Source organism: Phymastichus coffea, unplaced genomic scaffold (assembly GCF_024137745.1).
Source record: "Phymastichus coffea isolate CEN01 unplaced genomic scaffold, Cenicafe_Pcof_1.1 PCOF00054, whole genome shotgun sequence".
In the NCBI taxonomy this organism is placed as follows: domain Eukaryota; kingdom Metazoa; phylum Arthropoda; class Insecta; order Hymenoptera; family Eulophidae; genus Phymastichus; species Phymastichus coffea.
Window position 1 is genome coordinate 1,365,452 of NW_026706865.1, and position 25,461 is coordinate 1,390,912.

General features: G+C 34.0%; 5 protein-coding genes across 16 annotated transcripts in view; 3 read left to right on the forward strand and 2 right to left on the reverse strand.

Annotated features, from left to right (window-relative positions):
- Positions 1 to 917: 917 nt before the first annotated feature.
- On the reverse strand, positions 918 to 5,672 carry LOC131665756 (DIS3-like exonuclease 2). 2 transcript variants are annotated; one of them, XM_058937859.1, is made up of 9 exons: positions 5,607 to 5,672; positions 4,384 to 4,750; positions 3,479 to 4,320; positions 3,138 to 3,399; positions 2,412 to 2,932; positions 2,043 to 2,337; positions 1,786 to 1,979; positions 1,424 to 1,706; positions 918 to 1,231 (listed from the first exon to the last, which is right to left on the reverse strand). In XM_058937859.1, the coding sequence occupies exons 2-9, from the start codon at positions 4,741 to 4,743 to the stop codon at positions 1,136 to 1,138; spliced, it is 2,853 nt and encodes a 950-aa protein (XP_058793842.1). In that variant the 5' UTR covers positions 4,744 to 4,750; positions 5,607 to 5,672; the 3' UTR covers positions 918 to 1,135. The 2 variants fall into 2 exon arrangements, with proteins under 2 accessions (XP_058793842.1, XP_058793841.1); XM_058937858.1 differs by lacking the exon at positions 5,607 to 5,672 and having other exon boundaries at positions 4,384 to 5,134.
- Positions 5,673 to 8,471: 2,799 nt separating this feature from the next.
- Positions 8,472 to 11,146, forward strand: LOC131665790 (probable glutamine--tRNA ligase). Its single transcript, XM_058937914.1, has one exon. The coding sequence runs from the start codon at positions 8,550 to 8,552 to the stop codon at positions 10,863 to 10,865; it is 2,316 nt and encodes a 771-aa protein (XP_058793897.1). The 5' UTR covers positions 8,472 to 8,549; the 3' UTR covers positions 10,866 to 11,146.
- An 8-nt stretch (positions 11,147 to 11,154) lies between these two features.
- On the reverse strand, positions 11,155 to 12,134 carry LOC131665792 (DNA-directed RNA polymerase III subunit RPC8). Its single transcript, XM_058937916.1, has 2 exons — positions 11,984 to 12,134; positions 11,155 to 11,860 (listed from the first exon to the last, which is right to left on the reverse strand). The coding sequence occupies exon 2, from the start codon at positions 11,841 to 11,843 to the stop codon at positions 11,223 to 11,225; it is 621 nt and encodes a 206-aa protein (XP_058793899.1). The 5' UTR covers positions 11,844 to 11,860; positions 11,984 to 12,134; the 3' UTR covers positions 11,155 to 11,222.
- A 42-nt stretch (positions 12,135 to 12,176) lies between these two features.
- On the forward strand, positions 12,177 to 14,631 carry LOC131665791 (COP9 signalosome complex subunit 1). The gene is made up of 6 exons (XM_058937915.1): positions 12,177 to 12,322; positions 12,417 to 12,611; positions 12,695 to 13,458; positions 13,541 to 13,898; positions 13,976 to 14,110; positions 14,199 to 14,631. Exons 2-6 carry the CDS (start codon positions 12,501 to 12,503, stop codon positions 14,271 to 14,273), a joined length of 1,443 nt encoding a protein of 480 aa, XP_058793898.1. The 5' UTR covers positions 12,177 to 12,322; positions 12,417 to 12,500; the 3' UTR covers positions 14,274 to 14,631.
- A 372-nt stretch (positions 14,632 to 15,003) lies between these two features.
- LOC131665809 (synapse-associated protein of 47 kDa) overlaps positions 15,004 to 25,461 on the forward strand; it is a 28,657-nt gene continuing 18,199 nt past the window's right edge. For 6 of the 11 annotated variants that reach the window (XM_058937944.1, XM_058937945.1, XM_058937951.1 and 3 more), the window contains exons 1-5: positions 15,004 to 15,406; positions 20,024 to 20,260; positions 22,934 to 23,019; positions 23,454 to 23,489; positions 24,958 to 25,079. In XM_058937944.1, coding sequence (XP_058793927.1) covers positions 15,276 to 15,406; positions 20,024 to 20,260; positions 22,934 to 23,019; positions 23,454 to 23,489; positions 24,958 to 25,079 — 612 coding nt within the window. In that variant the 5' untranslated portion in view covers positions 15,004 to 15,275. The remainder of the gene's footprint in view (positions 15,407 to 20,023; positions 20,261 to 22,933; positions 23,020 to 23,453; positions 23,490 to 24,957; positions 25,080 to 25,461) is intronic. The other 5 variants (XM_058937947.1, XM_058937946.1, XM_058937948.1 and 2 more) reach the window with 5 other exon arrangements.

A 25,461-nucleotide genomic window follows, 5' to 3' on the forward strand; every position in this document is an offset into this window, starting at 1 on the left:
TCGAAGAAGATTGATCTTTGACTGTTCCACTTATAAGTGATAGCATTTAAATGCTATATCATTGCTTAGTTTGAAAAAATTTGATGTTCCATTATGTGTGCATTGCGTGTGCTTATTTACTGCAACTATCGATCATTTTAGTTATAAAAGCTATACTTAATTTCGTTTAATATGACGAGATTTCGCACCATTATTTTAGTCATTTTTTACACCATTCATTATATAAAAACAAAATCTACGATCATTGAAACATCGAAGGTATCTGACTTTTTATATCTAACAGAATCGACAGAAATTTCTAGGGAACCTATTATAATTAAGGTAATGTATAAGTTTTACTCTGAATTTCACATTTTAAAAATGAATATGTATAGCATTTCTGGCTGTATACATTTAATCGTAGATTTATATTTATTTAAGATTATTATTAGTGATAATTTTTATGTTTGATATGATTTTTATTTGTTGGTCAAAAACTTTTTCTATCTTCAATTTTTAAATATCTTGTAAAATATGTTTTCTCTCATTTTGTATTAAACTAATTTTTCTACATTACATAATCTAAAATTACAATTTTTTCAAATTACTGTATATTTCATATTGTGTTTTTAGGTTGATCAGTCTCGCAGACCTTCAACAATTTATGGTATACCGCGTTGCACACCTAACGAAAAATATATACTTGGAGCTTGTCGAGAGTTTGAATGATTGGTTTGTTTTGCGTGCACAAATATTCGCGCTACCTAATGACAACGTTCGTAAAACATTGTTTTATACAATATCGCAATCAAGTATCATTTTTACCCTTTTACGAAAATATCGTGAGAGCATAAAATTTGTTCAAGGATATGAATCAATAAACAGATTTATATGGTTAACAAAAAAAATTTATTTACAAAAAAAATCATTCGCCATTAATTAATTAAGATTTATGTTGCATTATAACGGTAAGCCATTGAGTATTTCGTTTTATTTATAATTTATAAATATTCATGATTCTGTAAATTACTAAAATTCTTCAAATAAATTAGTTTTTATGCATTATATCTGAATATTTTCTCTTGGAAAAAAAAACTTTTCCTATAAATACGTCATTGTATATGATTGTAAATATTGTGACTTAAATTTAATTTATTTACTCCGTAACAGCCGGCAATATGATTCCCTGTAATTTAAACAATTGCGGATGTTTCGTAATTTTTACACGCAGTATACTGAAAATGTTTATAACCTGAAACATATTATTATTATTCTTAGTAGTCCAAGTCACAGTAAACATCAGTCTATTTAATAAGTCTGCGATTTAATAATTGTAAGTGGACAGCAATAGTATTTTTATTAACAGAAATTAGAATTCAAACTTTTTTTTCAATTCATGAATCCTATAATATGTAAAAATTACGTTAAAAAAATCTTAACTTACTTGTACAATCTGCCGTTGCTTCCACGTAAGCTTGACAGTTGGTACATCATGCTCCAAAGTAAATTCGCTCTCCGTTTCCTCGACTGTGTCGGAGAAATAAAGTCGTACTTTTAAACCTGTATCACATAGCATCGCATCTGCTGATCTTTCTTTCACATCCATCACTATCGCGAAGGTGTTCATCGAACCGCGTAAGTCTAACATGTAAGTGAAGTACAAAGCACTACTTTGTTCTTGAGCCATCTTTGCTGAATATTTTTTTGTATTGCAGTTGCTCGCCACTCTGCAAGAATATACAGATGTTCAATTTAGTTTTTATGAGTTTAATGATCACTCAAATGAATGAAACAAAAAAAACTTACTTCGCGCAAATAGCAGATGACCATTCTTCAGGTAGTGAATGATTTTTTAGTGACGCATACAACAACCGATGAACCACACAGTCCGAATACCTTCTAATCGGTGAGGTAAAATGAGTGTAAAATTCCGCATTCAGTGCGTAATGTTTCAAATTATCTTTAGTCTTTGCGAATGCTGAACATTTGTACACTGCACGCTGAAAAGAAAAATAAACACTTTAACAACCTATACACTTTAAAAATTGTCACATGACACTTACCGTCATGGATTTGGCACAAAGACTATTAATAACCATCATTCTGTACTGTGCAACAATGTTACTCTCGTTCTGCTCATCTACAACCTCAGGTTTATACATGAGCAAACTATTATGTAACGTTCCAGCTGACTCTATGTTGAGGAGAACTCCGAATTTCGTTAACAGGTCACGAGTTTTTTGTAAAATACGCATCGACGGCTCAGCGTGCGAACGCAACAGAGATACTTCCGGCAATGTTTCGTATAAATGCTTTGCCACAATCATATTCGCTAATAACATAAATTCTTCGATAAGACTGGAAATAAAGAATCTTCGTAATTAAAACAATGTTAACTAAAAATAATTAATTTTTAAAGAATCTATTTTTACCTATTACTTTCCTTTCTCTCTTCAAGCGTATACGACACCGGTAGTCTCGTCTCATTATCCAAAAACACAATTAATTTTGGTTGATCGATCTTAAGAGCTCCTCCATCGAATCGTCTATTTTTCAATTTAGTAGACAACGAATACAAATCTTTCACAACCTTCTGCAAATCCTTAGGTTCATAATCACCAAATATTTTTAAAGAACCATCTTTTCCCCAATCATAATTCTCATCATCAATCATAATTTGCGCCTGCTCGTAAGACATTTGACAGCACGAGTTTACCACAGTCTTGGCAAAGCGATAATTTACAACCTCACCGTTAGCTGTGATCTCGATAATCACCGAGAACGTTAATTTGTCTTTACCCGGTATTAACGAGCATGCCAAGCACAATTGCTTTGGCAACATGTGGTACACGTTGTCTACCATGTAAACTGTTGTTGCTCGTTCGGCAACTTGACGATCTAGTGGTGAGAATGCTTCCAAGAAGTGCGTCACATCTGCTATGTGCACCCCCACCTGCAATTATTTTTTCATAATGCAATAATGTCATCAATATAAGGGAATTCTTATAAAAGATAAATACATAATTGAATTTTCGTTATTCTTATATTGTCATGTCGCTTTTTTCATTAAGCAAAAAATTGATCATTTATATTTACTAATACGTTTTATTCAGGTAAAAATTTTAATTTTTGATAAAAAGGATCATCGCAATTATTACCTTAAAATTTCCATTTTTTAATAGTCGACAAGATACAGCATCGTCCAAATCCACAGCAGTTGCAGGGTCAATGGTAAAAATGCAACTTTTTCTCAAGTCTTCGCGATCTGCCATATCTACATTGGTTGGACTGTATTCGGCAGGTGGAAGACCTTGTAACAATTCGTCCTCATACGGTGTTAAAACTAAATCGTTCTCAAGTAAAATTGCATTTGTCTCGACACTCAAGTCACCTTTACAACCAATGACTTGAACGATTTCTCTGTAAGTAAATTGTACACTGTTCTAAATGAACATATGATATGGTACTGAATTCAGATATAGAATTTTAGTGCTCATACCCATCAGCAAATGCAACTTTTTTCCAATCGATAATGTTGCATAAAAAAAGTATTTCTTTATAGAGATCAGGATTGTCATAGAAATTTTTAGGAACAGTCTTAGGATTTATTTTGAGTATTGGTATCCTATAGTCCCTAGGTTGAAGGATCACAAAGACATCTTGCTTTTTTAGGTATCCAACAGCTTTTCTTGGATGAAATTTTTCTAAAATACTAACTACATAACCAGTTTTTTGATACACATTTTTACTTAATTTCAACCACTTGTCTTTAGAATTTATAATTACAGCTACTAAGTCTCCTTCAAGAGCTCGATTACGGTCTTTCAAACCAATAATTAATACATCTTGTTCACCACTTGCTAGAGAGACATAAGCATTTTGGTAACACCTGGGATTTATACGAATATTACCTTCAATAATATTAGGACATGCAGGATTTTGAACTGCTATAATTTCTTTAACTACTTCAACAGATAAGTGTTCACAAAATACTCTTTTTTCCTTTTTCCGCTTGTTCCTCCTACGAACTTTTTGTTCATTGAAGGCACCATCTTGTTTATAAGAAGTTTCTTGTAAATTAGTGTCATTTGAAGTACTGCGAATAGACTTGATTACTTTATTTCTACCCTTTGTCACAAGTAAATGTTTCTCCTTCTTCCTTTCGATTTCTGGTACGTTTGAAATATTACTCACACTAGGAGTTCCAGTATTATTGAACTCTGTATTCACATGCTCATCAATGTTCTCTTTACTTCTATTTCTTTTCCTTGGCTTCCGAACTCTTTTTTTAGATTTATCAATGATATATTTTTCTGGAGTTGATGGGGTACTTTTTGGTGTCTATAAAATAAAGAATGATTAAAATACAAATAAAATGATAATAAACTATAAAAACATATATACATTGACTGCCGAAGACTTGCTGCTTAAGTTGAGTGTAGCAACACTCTCTCTTATTTCTTGAATGGTACAATCAATTTCATCAATATTCTTGGTATCCTCTACATTCTGAATCGTGCCATCCTCGAGATAAGCAAAGTGTTCACTGCTTTCAATGAGTTGACTAATTGATACACAACGTGCTTGTGTACCATTTGGCAACTTCGGTCTTCGTGGTGGCCTCTTTTGGAAAATGATATTTAGTGCGGCCGTTTCGTCATCTTGATCGTAATTAATTTGAATTTTGCGATTACCACGATTTTCACGACGATGTGGATTTGGAAAATTAAATTTGAATTGTTTACTCGATCCACCTTCTGCCATTGTATCTCTGGAATTATGAACTTATCTACGTATCATCTCCGTCAATTAATTACCTTTCACGTTGCTACGTTGAATTGGATAACTGATAATTTTGTGAAATTTCGAAGACTTATTAAATCCAATGCATTTTTCCAAAAATATGTACTGATCAGGTTATAAACTTGAAACGTTTACTTTCGAGCGTTTGAAATAACAAGGTGTTTTGAAAGACGCTGTTAATCCCAATGAATTCCCCCTCTACAATCATTATGTTTTTTCATTTTTGCTTTGACTCGCGATCACAAAACTCTCGAAACTTATTGCGTATATGTACGAAACTGTGTTTTTATTCATATTTAAGTTAATAATGACTTCTGCTATATACTACGCTACATTGGCACAATCTCTCAATTTTCAGAAATTTCTCTGTAATAATATTTTGGAATTGAATATGAAATGATATGATTGAGAAAATTCAGTAAATTGCAACATTAAATAATTTCCTCGAAATGTCCCAGATATGTATGTATACATACATACACAGACACATTCCCCGATAATTTTTTAGTATATATAGACATTTAAAAAAATTTAATACAGCGGGAACGAAAATACAAAAATAGGAAACGAAAGTCTATTCTATAAATGAATAGTTTATAATAATCAGCAATATTATTATTGATTTAGTTCATTGTATCATCTATTGATAAGTTAGATAATATTTTAAATTATATATTTTATTTATATATTATAAAAGAAACTACTGCTTCTACTAAGTCAAGAATTTCATGAATTATGAAGTAATAGATTAGACTCTCATTTGCTATTTTTGTAGGAATCCGCCAGATTAAATTTTTAAAAATGTTCCATCACTTTAGAATTACCATGTGGTCTATGGAGATTGCGATTCCGCTACTGAGAATTTTTGATTGGCCACCCGCCGAATAAATCGTGTTCATTGGCTATAATGTGTACATGAAACATCGTAAAAGTATATATGTATACGACAACAAATTTGTATGTCCCCTGAACAGTGCTGGGCATCGATGGTTTATATCGAAAAAAAGAGCTCCCTAGAGCTGACTTCAGTTTGTACACTGAAAGAGCTCTTTCCGATTCCACTCGTTCCACGGTTCCGTTCAGTTTTGAATTGAGAAAAAAAAGATTGTCATGCACTTGCATGTAAAAAGTATTAAATTACAATTATTTTCTAATTTTTTTTTGTATATCTTAATTTTTGTATTAATAATTTTATTTACTTTATTTGGATTATTGTTTATATTTTTGTTTTATAAATTACTGAATTGTGTAATGCAGAAAATTTATTACTAGTTATTATTATTGTTATTATAAAAATGTTCTAATTAAAAAAATAAAATGATACTATCAGTTATTATATTTTGTTATAGATTATCTAGAAGAAATTATGATAGGAGTAGTATAATTATAATTTATATAATAATTTATAATAAATACACATTTTTCTTACGTTATTTATTCAACATTGATCAAATTATATATATATATTCTGATAACAATTCCTAAATACTCTTATAAAAAATAATATATATATATATATATATAATTTATCGAATAACTTAATCTTATTGTATTTAACCGAATATCGAAAATTATGAAAAATACACATAGCTAAATTGCTTAGATGTTTAAATTTATATTTATTATTTGCTTAATTGTTTAAATATACAATGTGCAAGTCGGTCCAGACGATCTCCTTGCAATGAATACAATAAAAATACATTTTCAATTATTAGCAGATCATAAATGTTGCATAAAACTAAAGAAATAGTTGATTCAACAGGTTTCCATACTTTTTTTTGAAGAAATATTCGTTTTACAATTATCCTAGAATAAACAGCTGTTGACAGTCTAATAGTCGGCCCAGATGATCTCCGTGCAAAGAGTGCATGAAAAATACATTTGCAATTGTTAGCAGATCATAAATGTTTATTAAACTACGGAAATAGTCCATTAAACAGTTTTCCATACCTTTTTCAGAAGAAATACTCATTCTACAATTTATACCAAAATAAACAGCGATTGACAGTCCAATACTCGGTCCAGATGATCTCCGTGCAAAGAGTACATAAAAAATAAATATGTCAATTTTAGCATATCATAAATGTTTTATAAAACTAAGGAAATAGTCCATTCAATCTAAGATGGAGTTTAGCTAAACATGAATATTAGAGTTATTTTTATTGAGACAAAGGTTACATTAGAAAATATTGCTAAGAAAATAGTATACTCAGCGTGGGTGTAATCACCGCAACTAAAGAAAGTATCAACTTCGAAAAGAAATAATTAAACTTCAAATGAAATTTCGTTTGTGAATGTTACTTAAAATGACAATTTGTGACTACTTTCGTATACTTGCCGAAACATATTCAGATAATGGCTTCAGTAAATGGAAAATCAAAATTAATTTATACTTCGATTGCTGATAGCGCTACCATTTTAACACACGATATAGCTTTTATAGTTTATTGGTACCTAAGCTCGAAACGAACATTCATGCCCTTGATGTGAAAGACATCGCAAATAAAAAGAAACATCGTTGAAGACAAACTATTCATGTAAAATTCGACAGTTTTCATAACCCTGATTTGACAGCTAATTTGTATAACAAACTTCCTCGCTCCTCTCTTTGAAGCATCGATGTTCGATTGAATGCTACAGTGAGCAAAGATAAATTGAATTTAATAAGACGAGAAAAAAAGCTTACTATTAAAACACCATTTACATTATTGGCTTAATTTTTTAAAATTACTCACCACTGTTAGTTTACCTTAAAGTTGAATAAAAATATAAAAGTCTTAAAGAAGCCTTTATGAACGATAGATCGTTTGCAACCTGAAAAATGCATTGATAATATTTTAATATTTACCAATTAATTACGTATTCGTAAAACGCTTGAAAAAAATTTATAAATGAATCTTTCTTTGACTCTGCATTAATTGTATATATAATTATAAATATTATTAAAGAAATGTTTATTACTTACGTGTATTGCAATGTACGTATAACTTTTTAAATATCAAAAAATGGATTTACACAATAATATCAATAATGTCAATTTCTGAAATTAATACAATTTTTATGCACAATAAACACTCTTTATAACCGTTAAAAAAACAACTGATACTAATAGAAGCACGATGTTGCTCTCTAGCCGGCACAAAAGAAACAAATTCGCTCGTTCGATCGTCATTCGGCGGGAAGGCTCGGGTTGTTTTGTTTACATTGCGAATTGCGGAAGTCGTGTATATCATAATAGAATGGGAGTCTGGTATTTAAATAATTTTTATAATTTCATTTCAATATTTAATGAAAAATTAAATAATACTCTGTAAATGCTAGAGAATAATTCATTTTTAATAATTATAAAATCAGAAAAGAGTGAAAACAAAGTTACTAAAAAATTACTTTTTATAATTAATTACAGTTTTTATTATTTATTATTTATTACTCTTCAACAATTTTACAATACATTGTATATATAAATAAAATTTTTTTACATGCTAATATGCGAAAAATATTTTCTTTTAGAATTCATAATTCAGTGGAACCTTGGAACGAACGAAATCGGAAAGAGCTCTTTCAGTGTACAAACTGAAGTCAGCTCTAGGGAGCTCTTTTTTTCGATATAAACCATCGATGCCCAGCCCTGCCCCTGAACCTCAGTTTTGCTATATGTGCCACATGGTATGCGAAGTTTGAATATTTTATATAATTTTCAAATAAAAGTATTTAAATAGTATTACATATTTGAACATATAAAAAGATACTTAACTAATTAGAAAAGAATGGAGGATAATATGAAGTTATTGTTGTCTATTGGGTTGAGTGAACAAAAAGCAAAGGAAACTCTCCATAATGCCCATCTTACAAACAATGTCAAACAAATAATTAATGAAGTAGTGAAACACGCAAAAGTTGAATCAATAAATGGTACCCTTCTCTACCATCTTGCTTGCAAAATGAAATCACAGATTTTGAATCGCATACCATTTATTGTGCCATACATTGTCAACAAGAAATTAGACAATGTTCAAAGAGTAAATGCTGCTCTTGATTATTTTTTAATCAATATTAAAGAAAAAGTTGATGTGAAAGCTTTTGAAAATTCATGCGGTATTGGAGTTGTTATAACACCAGAAGAAATTGAAAGTGAAGTTGACAAGTGTATCCAAAAGTATAAAGTTGAAATTCTGGAGAAAAGATATCGTTACAATTTTGGTCATCTCATGCAAGAAGTAAGAAATGCTCTCAAATGGGCAGATGGTAAAATGATCAAAAATGAGATTGATATTCAATTATTTGATTTACTCGGTCCTAAGAATGAAAATGATAATATACCAGTGGCAAAACAGTCTATAAAATCTGTGAAATCAAACAAAGCAGAAATTAAGAGTGTAGTAACTGAGGCAAAAAAGAAAGTTGAAAGTATTTCAATAAATGAGCTTATCAAATCTAAGATTCATTTTCATAAGCCTGGAGAAAATTTTAAAACAGATGGCTACATATTGACTCCAAACACTAGGAATTTAATAAAGGAACATTTAGCTATTACAGGAGGTAAAGTAATAACAAGGTTTCCACCAGAGCCTAATGGTATATTGCACATTGGTCATGCTAAAGCTATAAACATTAATTTTGGATATGCTGCTGCTTATAATGGTATATGTTACCTACGTTATGATGATACTAATCCTGAAAAGGAAGAAGAGAAATTCTTTACAGGAATATTAGATATGGTTACTTGGCTTGGCTATAAGCCAGCCAAGGTAACATATTCTTCTGACTATTTCGATCAACTATATGAGTGGGCAATACAACTGATTAAGAAAGATCTAGCATATGTATGTCATCAGACTAGTGATGAAATAAAAGGCTTCAATCCACCACCAAGTCCATGGCGAAATAGGCCTGTATCTGAAAGTTTGAAGTTGTTCCAAGACATGAAAGATGGATTACTAAATGAGGGTGAAGCTACTTTAAGAATGAAAGTTACTTTGGAGGAAGGTAAGCAAGATCCAGTCGCTTATCGAATAAAATTTTCTCCTCACCATAGGACTAAAGATAAATGGTGCATTTATCCAACATATGATTACACTCACTGTCTGTGTGACAGTATTGAAAATATCACACACTCGCTTTGTACAAAGGAATTTCAGTCTAGAAGGTCTTCCTACTACTGGCTTTGTAATGCTCTTGATATATACTGCCCTGTACAATGGGAATATGGAAGACTGAATATCAGTTACACTGTTCTATCTAAAAGGAAAATAGCCAAGCTTATTGAAAAGAAGATAGTTGATAATTGGGATGATCCAAGGCTTTTCACACTCACGGCTCTTAGAAGAAGGGGCTTCCCGCCTGAAGCTATCAACAATTTCTGTGCTCAAATGGGAGTCACAGGTGCTCAGACTACTGTAGATCCTGCAACTCTAGAAGCAGCTGTGAGGGATAGATTGAATGTAACTGCTCCAAGGCATATGGTTGTGATAGAGCCTTTGAAGTTGACTATTGTTAATTTTCCTCAAGAAAAATCAGTGAGATTAGAAGTACTTGATTTCCCAGGGGAGCAGGATAAAGGAAAACATTATGTTACATTTGATAACGTTATTTATATAGATTCATCAGATTTTAAAGAAGAGGCTGACAAGAATTTCAAGAGGCTTACTTTGAAGCAGTCTGTTGGTTTAAAGTATGTTGGTGTTGTACTTACCGTAGAAGAGATTAAAAGAGATATTGACCACAAAATCACAGACATAATTGTTCGTCAAGAATCTTTGACTGATAAGAATAAACCAAAAGCTTTTGTTCAGTGGGTATCTCGACCAGCAGTAGCTAGAGTTTTTATGTATGATAAATTGTTCCATCATTGTAACCCAGAAGATGTGAATGAAGTTCCTAAAGGATTTTTGAGTGATGTCAATCTTAACAGCAAGATAGATGCTATTGCTTATATTGATCAAGAATTTAAGAGCAGTTTGAAGCCCTATACACAGTTCCAGTTTGAAAGAATAGGCTTTTTTTCTGTAGATCCATCCTCAACACCAGATGATGTAATTTTCAATAGAACTGTCACTCTAAAAGAAAATATAACTAAGGCATAATGCTTGGAACATCAAGTATACATAAAGTGTGTAACGTTAAAAGTTGTTCAATGTTAATTTTTTAATATTTGCTAATATATGCTTATATTTTGTATAGATTTAAATTTTTTGAAGTAAACTAAAATCTAGAACAACAAATATTCTTGTGGATTCTGAAAAAAACCATTCTATCATTCATTTTCCCTTCATTAAATGAATCAAAGATTATACTAAATTTGTTTCAATTTGAATATAGCATTATTTAATAAATTCAATTTGAAAAGATCAATAAAAAAAACGCATTTCTTGTAACAAACTTCCTTAAATTTATTCTAAAATTAATTTATGTACAATAAAATTATTTGTCTTTACAACAATTCATTCATTTGTTTCCCACCATGACAAAAGTCCAAGACCAGGTTCATCAATAGCCCCTTGTAAAGTATAAGGTGAGACACTCTTGGATTCAGTGTTTTGAGCAACATCTTTTGGTCCATGAGGATTACTGGGAAGGGATTCTGTAAAAGTTTCATTGACTATTCTAAAACGAATGATTTCTCCAACATCCATGAAAAGGTCATGCTTCTCTCCTGTTTCTCCATTGTTATATTCCCAAACCCAGACTTGTTCTGTTTGATCAAATCTAGCTGGATACTGTAATTTATTGGGTGGGATTACAATGTCTTCAAAGAAACCTAATGTGACATGTACTCCATCCATGTTGCAACTGCGAATTTTACCAGTTAGAATTTCCTCTATAAAAGGCCTAAAGACTATGTATCTGAAGTAGACCTTTGTGTGAGATGATCCATCACCAGGAAAAATATATGATTCTTCTACTTTTGTTATATCATTTAATGCTATACATAGCCCAACATTCAAATAAACTTTATTTGATAATTTTCTATTGAGTTCATCTGCTACTGCATCATTTAACTTTTTCTTGAATTTCCAAGGTGGTATTCTAACAGTATCTTTCATCTCAGCTAACACAAACATTTTTTTGATAATTATTTCTAAAATAAAATAATTCATATTAAAAATCCAATTTTAAATATATTTTTGAACAATTTTTTTGAGGTTAAATAAAATGCAAAATTAAATTTAATCAAATGGATAGTGTTAAAATAAAAACTTACCTAAATAATTAATAAATTCTTTCTAAAACATCAGTCGGTGTAGTTACGATCATTTGTTTTATTAACTCTTAAATTAAACAGAAAACAATGAAGTGTTTATATTTTGGAAAAAACTTGAGCGTCAAGTTAAATTCAACATGGCGAGTGCAAAACTGCGAGCATGCGCTGACCAAAGTTCATTCTCATGAAAATTCTCCCTCTCGTATAGGATTCTTATTTCTTAGACGAGGGGCTGAAAATTAATATTCGCGAAAATCTGCCTCGGAAAATTCTGTTGTAATAACGATGTTAGTGCACTCGATAGTAGATAAGAACAAAAGAGTAGCAGTTACCAAGCAGGTAAGCTTTATCGGGACAAATGGAGCATCTCGCAAGTGGTGATATAGATATAACGAAATCTTGATAATATGAAACATGTTCATGCCGATAACAGGGTTAGAGTGCCGCAAGGATAGCAGATTAGTTGAGTAGTTATTTATTTATTGTTGGTTTTTGGAGGTTCCGAAAATCAAGCACAATGTTCGCGTTTTCTCAGCAAAATGCTGTCGAGCCAATGCAAGTGGATGCTCCTAACGAGGATAATGACAATACTGAAGAGGAGCCATACATTGTTGAAAATCCAACACTAGTTCGTCATTTGTTACTTAACAATTTCTAAGTTCGATGTTTCCATAACCACTTATAATGCTTTGTTTTCCTTTGTTTTTGCAGGATTTGGAATCCTATGCTAATAGTTATGTAGGTCTTGCAAAACTGTTCAGGTTAATGTACATAGCAGATCACTGTCCTTCACTTAGGATTGAAGCTCTGAAAATGGCTATAAATTATGTCATGACAACTTACAATGTCTCTATATATTTGGTATTACATAAAAAATTAACTGCAGCTGTGAATGCAGGAGGTTTGCCTGATGTAGCTGCCCAATCTACTTCCCAAGATATACCAACAGTTGACCAAATGTGGGTGGATACAAAATCAAAAAAAGCAGCATTGAAACTTGAAAAGTTTGATACTGATCTTAAGAACTACAAGAGTAATTCCATCAAAGAGAGCATCAGGAGAGGTCACGATGATTTGGGTGACCATTACTTGGACTGTGGAGATCTTGGTAATGCGCTCAAATGCTACTCCAGAGCTCGCGATTATTGTACCAGTGGCAAGCATGTTGTGAACATGTGCTGGAATGTACTGAAAGTATCCATATATCTGCAGAATTGGGCTCATGTGACTAGTTATGTCACTAAGGCTCAAAATACACCTGATTTCCCTGATGTTCATGGGAAAGATAATAATGTGGCTATTATAACAAAACTAAAAGTTGCTGCTGGTTTGGCAGAGCTTGCAACAAAGAGGTACAAGACTGCTGCCAAGCTATTTTTGCAAGCCTCTCTTGATCATTGTGATTTTCCTGAAATACTATCACCTGGTAATGTTGCTCTTTATGGAGGTTTATGTGCTTTAGCTACTTTTGATAGGTAAATTCTTTTTTTGATTTTCAATTGTAACATTATGATTAATCAAAAACTATAATTGTACATTTATTCAATATATTAACAGGCATGAATTGCAAAAACAAGTGATATTCAGCAGCTCTTTCAAACTTTTCTTGGAACTAGAGCCACAGCTGAGAGACATTATTTTCAAGTTTTATGAATCAAAATACGCCTCTTGCTTGAAGTTGTTGGATGAAATCAAGGATAATATTTTATTAGATATGTACATCGCGCCGCACGTCAATTCGTTGTATACCCAAATTCGTAACAGAGCGCTCATTCAGTACTTTAGTCCTTACCTTAGTGCCGATATGAGACGTATGGCGACGGCTTTCAACAGGACCGTCGCAGCCTTAGAAGATGAACTTATGCAGCTTATACTTGATGGACAGATTCAAGCTCGTATCGATTCTCATAATAAGGTAAGAACAAATCACGTAAAGAAGATATGATAAAGGAGTATATATGTACAATTGAACTTTGTTATTTTTATTTTTAGATTTTATACGCCAAAGATGTTGATCAGAGAAGCACGACTTTTGAAAAGTCCATTACTTTAGGCAGAGAGTATAGAAGGCGCACGAGATTGTTGATTTTGAGGGCAGCAATTTTGAAACATCAAATTCAAGTAAAGGTCGGTGGTAGTTCAAAATGAAAATTTTTTTTTATTCTGTAAGCATAATTTAAAATAATAAAATAACAATGTAATTGAAATGTTTCAGAGCCCCCAAAGAGATTCTCAAGTTGGAGATTTACCATTGGGGCCTGGAAATCCAAATCAGGCGCCAAGAAATTAAAACTGTGGTGTTTTTTTTTTCAACTGAATCTTTGATATTTTTGAGAGTCACATACGCAACATCTTCATTAAATTTTTTTATAACAATAGTCGTTACTAAAGTACTTGATTCGGAATACTGTCATCCCTCTTGTATATATGAAAAATTCAACTGTACTTTAGATAGTAACTTCTGCGAGAATAAGTTGAACAGCTTTTGTATAATTGGTCAAAATTGGTCGCATTTTTCTTTTCTTTCTAATGAATACTTGATAAATTACTTTTCTCTATTCTGTTGACTTGCGCCTTCTACTTCGTTTGAGCTCGTACGAGGCTTTATGTTACAAAACTATAAATAAAATCTCGATTAATTTTTTTCTACATAACCATAATCTCTTTTTCTTTTCCTTTCTTTGTTCTAAACTAAATTACATTACTAATAGTAATTATATTCATCAAATTAGTAAGTTCTTAATAAATAAGTAGCATTACGTCGAATTAGTACAAATACTCTAAAATTATGATTCAAATGTTTTTGCATTCTTTTTATTGTTTCTACGTTAGCAACATATTAAAGGGAAGGAAAAGATGACTCAATAAATGATGATGATTCATGAGTCTAAAAAAATTTCGAAATTCCCGCGCATCACATCAAAACTTGGTATGCGCACAAATTGCTGCGTTGTTTTTTTCTGCCCCTCCACCGCATGTGTCTGCCATCGTAGTAGTCAGTACTCAGTAGTAGTATCGACAACAGCTCGGCAGTCAGATTGCATACTCTTTAGTGCACAGCAAAAGGAAAAAAGTCCCATATAGCTATTTCACACCTACGAGATACGAAGCGATATACTCTTCTAGAAAGAATCGTTCAAGTCTATAGAAGACAGCGAGATATTCAAGGGTATAATAAGTGTTGAGAGCAGGGTGCGCGAGTGATCGTCGCGTGGTCGCTCGATAAAACGGTGCAGACAAGAACAGCGCGCAGAGAGAATAATCTATCTCTCATAGACAGAGGGTCGTAAACATGTTCTCTGGGCTGACGAATCAGGTGTCCAATTGGATGGGTAAGAAGGCCGAGGATGGTGCTGAAGGTGCTCCATTGTCGACCGAAGCGCCTGTTCAAGATGCCGTCGAGGCCGACGTTGCTGCTGGCAGGTACATATACATACATATATACGGAGCTTTTCACTTCGAGGAAGATGGCGCACGCGAAAAAAAGGCAACGAATCGATATCTCGCTCTGTGCCTCACTCTCTGGTACTTAGGTCAGATTTTTTTTCTTACTTTGTACCCTTCGTAAGATAGTTTGTTTTTGACCAGTGGCTCGAGGATACATGACGAAAAGACGGCACTTTTATGATTGATTTACGCGCTTAGTTTTCCCTGTGAAACACTGCGTCAGAGTGTGTGTCAAACTTCGTTAACGTTAAATTTATTTTGCCTTCCTTTCAAATTAAATTAAGCAATTCTCGAGATCATTGCATCTCGATGATGGGGAAACTTGTTAAGTTTCTGGTGTAGTGCAGTCAACTGGAAAAATGCTCGTCTACAGTTATCGAATTCAATTTCAATATTTGTTTTCAAATAAACTAACTCGTTTATACATATCTGCCCTAAAGTCTCAGTTTGTGGCATGTACCAAGAGGAAAAATAAATAGTTAGCATATACACGTTATATGCTGTAATCTCAGATTTCATTGCGTAAGTTTACGGAAAGAACCTGGACCAGTTCATTGATATTTGCACTGGTTATTTTTCGTATGTGAACTGACGTTGTGTGTGCGTGTGCGTGCGTGTGCGCGCGCGCGTGTATGTGTGTGTGTGTAATTGCGAATCTCAACTATGTTTGGCTTTGTCCTGCAAGGGGTGCGGAATGCGTATTACCTGAATTCTCCAAGGATACATATATTTTGTAACTCAATGCGCAAAATATCTACATGTATATAGCTATTGAAAAAAAAGGCTAATTTGGCACATGAATTTTATCAAAAAAAAGTAATCAGCCATAATTGAAGTTAATGACTTATCATCGTTACGATCATAATTAATCATTAACAAATCTTCTGTATAAACACACAGACGTCGTTATAAAGCTGTCATCAGATATCGATTTGGCTTTTTTCGTTAAAAATTGTAGGGCTTTTCGCTTCGTTCATCTTCTTTGTCTCATTATTATTTTTACGAGTGATTTATGAAGTCATTGGCACATTGTATTGCATTTCATTGGCAAAGTATCTTTTCACTCGTGTTTATGAATTTGTCGGCGTCTCCCATTAGCGTGTTGCTGTAATCTTGAACAATAAATTGCGTGATACTGTTTGCAACAGGATAGAGCTTCATCTGGTTTTTTCTTTACATGATATTGCACTTTGTGGAATTATAACTTAAATAAAAGAAAAGAAGAGAACATTAACTTCTTGCTTTTTCTGTACTGGAAGTGTAGACATCGGTAAAATTCAGCATTCGCATTGTATCTGTGAAATTGTCGTTAATTCGCCCTACGAATTCTGCAACTCTTTCTTCATTTCCATTGAAGTGTCGTCGAACGATAAAATCATCTACTGCAAAATAGAGTAACAAATTTTGCGAAAGAGAAAACATTGATTCAATGATCAAATGCAATCAACGTCGCTTGTGACACGCAAGTCAAAAATAAGCATTTTATCGTTCCGACTTTGTCGGACTATCGCGTATGCCTTTCTTATGATCGAATCGCCGTTGGCATTGAATTTTTCAATCGAAGCGAGATTCAGCGAGCGAAATTTAACTAATCCTCCGGTTGTTGAAATTTTTTGAATCTCAGCAGTTGGCTCGCCGAAACTCCGCAGATGCAGTCCTATCGACCGTTACGACCACGAGTGCGGACTGGTAGGCTCTGTCGTCGGCGTTGTCCGCAAATTAATGCAGCTAAGCGTAGTGTGCCTGGCTCGAAGTGTTTGGGCAGGGAGAGTAGGGCGCATAATGACGCTGTTCCACTGACAGAGCTTGAACGGGCGCACGCGAGCTCGCCGAAACAAACTGTCAATACAGTCGTAGTGCTTTCGCACTGGTGTCAGTTCCGATCGATTCGCCTTGACAGTTCTCTTGCTCTCTTCACATTCGGCAGACTTGGCGCCTTTGCATTTATTGCTGTTATTACCAGTGCAGCCGGCACCTCTTTCAAACTTTGGCCCGTGTGTATTGCGTGACGTACTTTACGTACTTCCACAGGCTTAGCTTGCTCAAGTGTCACTTTCATTTGTACGATAGAAATATTGCAAACAATTTTTGATTATAATATTTGCCCAATTTCAGTTATATCCTCAATAAAATACTTCCAAATACATGACGATTGCTTCACATCATCGTAGCAAACAGTTATTCTATAAACCTGTTCGTACAGAGTAAACACATCCGAGAAATCCTATTAAAACCATTTTCTCTATTTAATCTTCCGCGAATGCACAAAATATATGTGCCGTCGCGGAGACACTCGTAGCAAATTCTAAAATAAGAATCTCTCTCGTGACCATTTAGTTGGGATTACTTCTCAGAATCCGATACATATAATTTCAATTTCCTCTGGTGCATTTATGCCTAAACAAGATATTAAACGCTTCGATTTCATTCGGGAAAAGATGCCGCACACCAACTGGCTGTACGATAAAAGAAAGCCGTGGCTCGTTTATACCTTCCCACCCTCACATTTAACAACTGATCTCTTGCGTTTGCACACCTAGTCTATATCTGCCGACCCTCCGTAATGACTATTTCCAGGTGCTGAAGCGAACGATAGACTGTAATCCTCTCTTATGGCGCTGCCTCACGAAACTGTTAAACTATTATGTTCCCCAAGCAATTGAATTTCGATAAATAATCTTATGTACTGCGGATATCTTGGTTTTTTCTATCTTGCACAATTTGTGTTTGATTTTATAGTTTTTTTCCGGTTGAATTTTTGTGATAATTGAAAAAAAGCTACTTGTTGTTTGGTCGTCGCTAAATGATGTTTCCACGGAACCTCAATAGCCAAAAATTGAAATGATCTGACAGTTAATTAATTGTAAGAATAAGAATGCAATGAAAACGAAATAAATGAGTCTGCGCCGAAAAGAACTAGGTACGATTAGAAAATAAGAAATCATGTAAACTATAGCCTACGTATGCATATAAATTAAAATATTGTTATTAATAATTGAAAATATATTGATTATTATTTATCCTTATCCATATTTACGGATAGCAAGTAATAATTAATTGGAATTTATACATACACTGATATGTATGAATTCAATTAAGTTAATAATAAACGATTGGCATTAAATATAGTAATTACAACTACACCAATCTCAATAAATTTTGAAGCTACCCCAAATTAAAAAAAAAATGATCGAATTTGATGCAATAGTTCGCGAGATAAGCCTGATTTTTGCGAAGCGCGTCGATTTGAACGCGGACTTTCAGTATTTCCAAGCGCGCGAGGGAAACCCCCACCACCGCCTCCGGCCTTTGGCTTTTCTCGTGCTGGAAATGAAACGTCATTTTAATTGTTAAAAAGCCAAAATATGTAAAGCCTTGTATCGTAATGAGAAAATATAACTTAATAACGATCGAATGCCCTTGGACCGATTTGTTAATTTTCATTATTACAACAATGGCGATTTAAACAAAACAAAAAATTATCTCTGCTCCTATTGGTCGAAAAACAATTTTTTTTTTTCAAAATATGCACCTTGATCTCAGATATGTGAATTTCTAAAAAAGAAATCTCTATAATGCATAGGGAAGCCGCAATTCTAATTGTTTATAAAAGAAAAAAGGCGCACTTTTTTAAAGTCAAAATTTAGGGGTTGCAAATTAATTTTTTGATTCGTTCCCAATCATTTATTAAAATTGACGTTTTGACAAAGAGATTGAGTTGTTTTACAACTCGATATCTTCGGCCAAAAAAAATTTACAGCCCCGTACTTTGGACGTCTCTTAATTAACTAATTAGAATATATCAGTAACTAATAAAAATAAATAGTCGTGCGACGATTCATTTTTTTTAGAATCACAAGAGCTTTCTTTTAAGAGTCATAAACATTAAAAAAAGTTCTTTTTGCAATAAATATTCGATATAGTAAAAATGGCCATTTTTAAGGGTTTTTGGGGCTTTTTTCAATAACTAACAAACGAAAAAAATTACACGATAGCTCAAATTGTAGCTTTTGCTATTGCCTACAACTTTTATACGAAACTTTTTCAGCTAAAATGCATACCGTGGCTTGCAGATTGAAAAAACCATATTTCGTCAACTTTGAGCGCTCATAAAAAAAATCTGACAATAAATTAGGAGTTGCATTTTATCAAGAGTTCCTATTTACATTGTACTGAAGCGATTTCCGTTGAGAAAACCCATCCCGGAATTTTTGTCTGAAACAGGCCTTTTTTGTCTCTGTTGCCTGGACTACGTAGGGAGTTGTTGAAACTATGTTTCATAGTTATGCACTATCGGCGAGCTTAATTATTGCCGCTTATCGCTTTCTATGAGAGCTGCATTAAAAATTAATGGCACGAATTCGTTGTCGTCTCCTTAAAGTAAAGATCTAGAAATTGGCTAACACCCAGTCTTTAGTTAGAAACTAGCTTAAAGTTCAGCTTTCAGATAAGTTCTCGCTCTAGTTTACGCAAGACCGGGCCGCGTTTCAATTCGTAAACAAACAATTGGCGGGTTTCACCGACAAATATGCAGTTGCACGATATGATCACCTAACTGAGAATCTGAATTCGAATCAATTGATGTGTTGACAGTCCAACGAAGGGCGGCAGCAGCAAGCTAGAGATGTTGGCAGGCGTCAAGTCTCAAGTAGCTTCGTCGATGAGCGGCTGGTTGAGTGGAGGTATACCGGGATTGAATCGCGGTGGTGCATCAGCCGAGGTTGATCAAAACGCCGATCCATTGGCGGTAGCCGAGTCAACGAGGGATCCCGCAGTTGCGGACACAACAGAAAACGTAAAAGACGATGATGCTAGCAGGTGGGTCGCAGGGTACGTGACAAGCAACACGCAGCGCGGCCGCGCGACGACTGCCAAACAATTAACACCTACCACCAACCTTCGACGACCTTCTACTACTACTACTTTTTATCATTTTTCTTTTCGTTTTTTACGTGGTTATATTTCTGATTTTCTTGTTGATTTGATGATTGAGATGAACGTTATAGAAGCGTGAATGACCATTGCCGAATTTGGATTTTGATGGGGTTCTTGCTTACTGTGATGAGAAGCTTGCCTGTGCTATCCAAGCTTCAAATGAAACGAGTATCATTCGCATTTGAGTCGTATGTGTTTGATCTGGAGAAAGGTTGTTGCAATCGGTATGCAATTTCGACAACGCTGCTGTTAGTTCTATGTTTGAGTCATGATGCACAAACGACATGACATCGATAACGCGTGAACCTGATCAAAATTTAACTTGCAATTTTTTTCACGCTTTTACCATTTTAACGAATTTAACATATATTGCACAATAAATTTACTATGAGGAAACTGCTTTTTCTAAGCTGTCGTTTAACAAAGTTTTTCTTCTTTTTTTATGTTATCCGGGACTACCATTATTGGAATTTATTAATGTAGTCTAAGTAAACGTTTCTCCAAATCGATTTCAAGAATTAATATCAATTGCTTTATAAATTGCTCTATTATAATTTAAGCATGTACTGTATTGAAATAAGAATACAGTCTTAAGCTCATGCAATTTCGGTATGAAAAGTTCAATCAATGTTTGACCATTTAAAAAAATATCTATATACAAACTGAGTAAGACATAAATTTGTCGTGCAATCTATTGATATGGAAAGAATGGAATAGTTTTTACACTGTCAGTAAGGTTCCAATTCACAAAACCTTCTCTCAAACAATCATAGCAACTGCTATTATTTTTTTATTTATTTTAGTAAGCTACTCCCACAGTTTAAAGTAATTTATTCTTTGTTTCGTTTTATTAACACTCCAAAGAGCGTCTCATCAACTTTCGTTTACAAGCACTCGGATAATAAAGTAAAAAATGGCATTGCTATAGAATTAGCGAAAAAAGTGAAAAGAGCCTGCAACTGGATGAAGTTTTATAAACGGCCAAGCCTCCACCTGCGTGAGCTACTAAAAGTTTACTCCGCGAGTAAAATTGTGTGAGCGCGCGCGTACGAGAAACTTCCGACAGAGAGAAACGCCTCGTCGTCCTCGTCCCCTTTCTCATATTTACAATGGTAATGGGAATCTACGGCGGGATATGTACTTATCCTTGAAAATGTAAATCAACCAGCTATCCAGCCCCCAGCTTCCTTTATTTACGCCGTTGGCATTGCAAAAAGTTTACGCGATGTTAGTAAACGCAAATAAAATGTCTCGGCAATTCAGGGAGTTTAAGGGAGTGCAAGAGCGTGCCAGATGTGAGACAATGGCACATCAATTAACATAAACATCTTGGAGGTAGGGTGTCGCTGTCGCCGCTTGTCATTCCCAATGGGGATACCAATCATTATCGGGCTCTTTCCAGTCCATTATGCCCTTGCGAGGGAGAAAACAAAGATTTTCCGCTGTCGCCACCGCTCGCTCATTCAGTCGCGCAACGCCGAGCCAATCAAGGCACGAGTGCATTAATAACCTGCCGATTTAATCTCTTTTGTCTTCATATCCCTCCTAATTTCTCCACACAACTCAGATTCAGACAGTATACATGATGAATTTGTGTGACTCGACAGCTTGCGCGTGACTGTGTTTATTTTACACTTGAGATATACAGGTTTTTTTAGGTCGATATGTGACGGATAATTTTCATGGTAAAATTATATGATTTCGTAATCCACAATTTTATTCTTATACGCTTTATCTTTCACTCACTTCTTTTACTTTTAGCAGATATGTAGGCACTTAGAGATGTTTGCACTATTTTATTGTCAACTTTCATATTCTAATTTAGGACAAAGTTACTATCAACAATAGTTGTTTCTTCAACATTACGTTTATATAGTTGCACAATAGACACTTGCTTCTTTCATATTCCTTTCGTTCTAGTTGCGATTCATATTATACTTTTATTTTCACGCTTAGATTTGAATTATAAAAGTACATCATTAATGCAACAAATGAGATTCGCTAATTAACGCTGAACAAAAGGAAACTTATGTAGAGTATCATTTTTAAGACGACAATGATATAACTTTTTTTCATCAAAGTTGGTAATTTGGTGTAAAAAAGGAATTCTACTGTAACGAGGCTGACGTTGAATAAAAGCGTTTTCTCGACTTGGATTTATTTAAAAGTAATTGCGCAGTTTAAACGAGATTTGTAACTACGAATGTAAAATTGCTTTTTTTTTTATATAAAAGTGGAAAATAATTACGTCTTACCCGGGGTATCTTATCCTTATCAGCCATGTAAATGTAGATAAACTAAGCATTCATTGCACTGAAATTCATAAAAGATAATAAACAATGATGGGTGTAGCTTTTAAAATAAAAGATAAAGAGCGTCATCCTGGTAGAGTCGAATAAAAGAAAATTCATTCGCAAGCAACAGCAAAACTCACCGCTTTGAAAGTCTCTCATGCCATACGTATCTCATGTGGAAAAAATTATTTTTATTTGTCGAAGAACGCACACCTTCTAATGATAAATGGGATGTGGCCAAGTAATAGTTCATTGATATTTGATAATTTTTCAGTGCGACTGGTGGTGCGGACAGCGGTCCGGGGAGCCTCGGGGGTACGCCAACTGACGACAAGGATGCACAGCAAGCCTTCGGCGCCGGTGGGTATCGCACACGAAACTTTACTTTTTTCTGCTTTTTCTCTTTAAACGTATACCGCTCTTTTGTTCCCGACTTTTTTTTTATTTTTATATCTTTAGCAAGTTTCTTGTGATGCATATTTTAATAAGAGAACTTGCTTCGAGGCAGACTTACATGCATATTCTTTGTAACTGGAGATTTCAGGTATTTCTGTTTGTTTTCTAATCTTTTTAAGCGCATATGAGAGAGTTTTTTTTAATGCAATAAAGAATCTTCGTTTGCTGGAACAAGCGTATACGTAGCTATAGATTATAGAAAATGAAAAATAGGTAGTTCTTTGATAATATAATAATAATAAAAATTTGTATTCTGATATAAAAAATCTGCTGCAAACTCGGATCGATGTTGTAATGATACACAAACCCGTATCATATCTATGGACTTATGATGATAGACTCTACTGGGCAAAGAGGTGCTATAAAAGCTGCAGGTCACAATTTTGTCTCTGCTTACGCTGCGCGTTTTTATTATATACGAGTGTACGGAATTTTTCTTTTACGTGTACACTAAAACGCAAAGAGACTCCGTACACTCGTAGTTTAGTTTAGAATGCGCGTGCGGCACTTTTGCACAAGCGTCGTAGACATATCGTTGCACCTTTTATGAAATAGGTAGAATCTTTTTCAATGCATCTAAAAAAATTAATAGACGAAACAGGCTTCTCATGGAAAGTAAGAACAATTTGGTTGGACCAAAAAAAATCAGCCTTTAGATAATAATGCAGATGTATCCTGTTTTCCTCATTCGCTACTGAAAGTTCAGTCTCTATATCTCTTTAACCAAATTAGATATAGAACAGCCTTACGCTTTTAGATGTACCTTCCTACAATATTTATTTATCAGACTACAATTCAAACAAATACTTTTAGATGGCTATTTTTCAATTGACATTATTAAACATTTCTTGTATTCGCATCAGCTCACTGAATTTTGGTTGATTGGTCAAAAACATTAATTTCGAGTGTCCATTTCATACGCTAAAGCATGAATTCTATTTCAAAAGAATCAAAGATTCTACCAACAACGAGCGCGTCATAAACGTTTCAAAATAGCAAGCACGCTTCATATATATATATATATCTTTTCCCCTTTGCCAGGAAAGAAAGAAAAAAGGGAGCCTTTCTTTTTACGAACGACGAGGCACATGAATCGCGAATTCCGATTGCCCAAAAAGCTCTTCGGGTCCACGTTTGGCCTTTCTCTCGCACTCTCAAACATATATATTCAAGCTTTTTTTTCTTCTCTCGCGCCACGCAAAATAGTTTAATCTCGTACACATAGGCGACGAGAACATGGAAAAATTTATCAGGCTAATTAAAGAAGAATTGAGTTAGGGGTTGTTTTACGAAATTCTTCAATTTTTACGGAGTGAATTTGAGTCTGTTTGACGAAAAAGGGCAAACAAAGGTAGCACAGTATATACCCGCAAGCCGTCTCGCGCAAGAGAGATTAGGAAAAGGCATCATGGAAAGTTAAGATAGTTCTAAATAAGATTGATACTTTATTTCGTATAATGCACAAATAAAAAAATACCGAGAAAAGGTAATTGAGAGATCTATAAGGTTTTACCAAGTATCGTAGACTAGTGTTTCTTTAAGTAAATCTTTGATGTAATTTTTTTATCTATAAATCTACGTCCATCTTCTTGGCAGCAGCATTAATATACAGCGGCTCTATAGTCACGCATCCTACTCACTGAATATTACTAAAGCCTCTGACGCATAAAAGAGCTCGTTAAGAACATTGCTTTCCGCCAAAGCTCTGCACATAGTATTATAATACCAGCTACTACAATTCTCGCTTCACTTGACTCTTTTTTTCCCGAAAACTTATTTAATCACAAGACATTTATCCGTCACAGTCGAACACGACTAACCTACTTCTTTTTTTCCTAACAGTTTCGACGAAGGCATTGGCAGGTGCGAAGAGTCTCGGTGGTTTCCTGTACAGCGCAGTCAACAAGGCTGGCAAGTCGGTTGCTGAAGCTGGCGCAAAAATCAAGAAAACCGTCGAGGAAAACGTGAGTTGCACACGCACGTACAACTCCGCTGTGTCGTGAATTTTTCACGGCAGATCCTCGATAATTTATAAGGGATTTTCTTCCCTGATTTACGATACCGGAAAAAAGGACGATCGAGGCAATAACCAACAGATGATTGCCGCTTAGCTGAAATTTTTTTTTTTTCAACTACGGAGCTAGTAAAATGAAACAAGTTTTTTCAGTCATATCGCAGGATAATTTTTCTGTTGTGGGTGCGGTTAAACGTGTGGCAGTCTTCTTCGTTGTGCTTTTAAGGGTAGACAGCCAAAATTACAAATTATTATAAGAAGAACTCGACGAAGTAAAAAGTAAACGATTGAAAAATCCTTAGTAATTTGTTAGAGAGAGAGAGAGAGAGGGG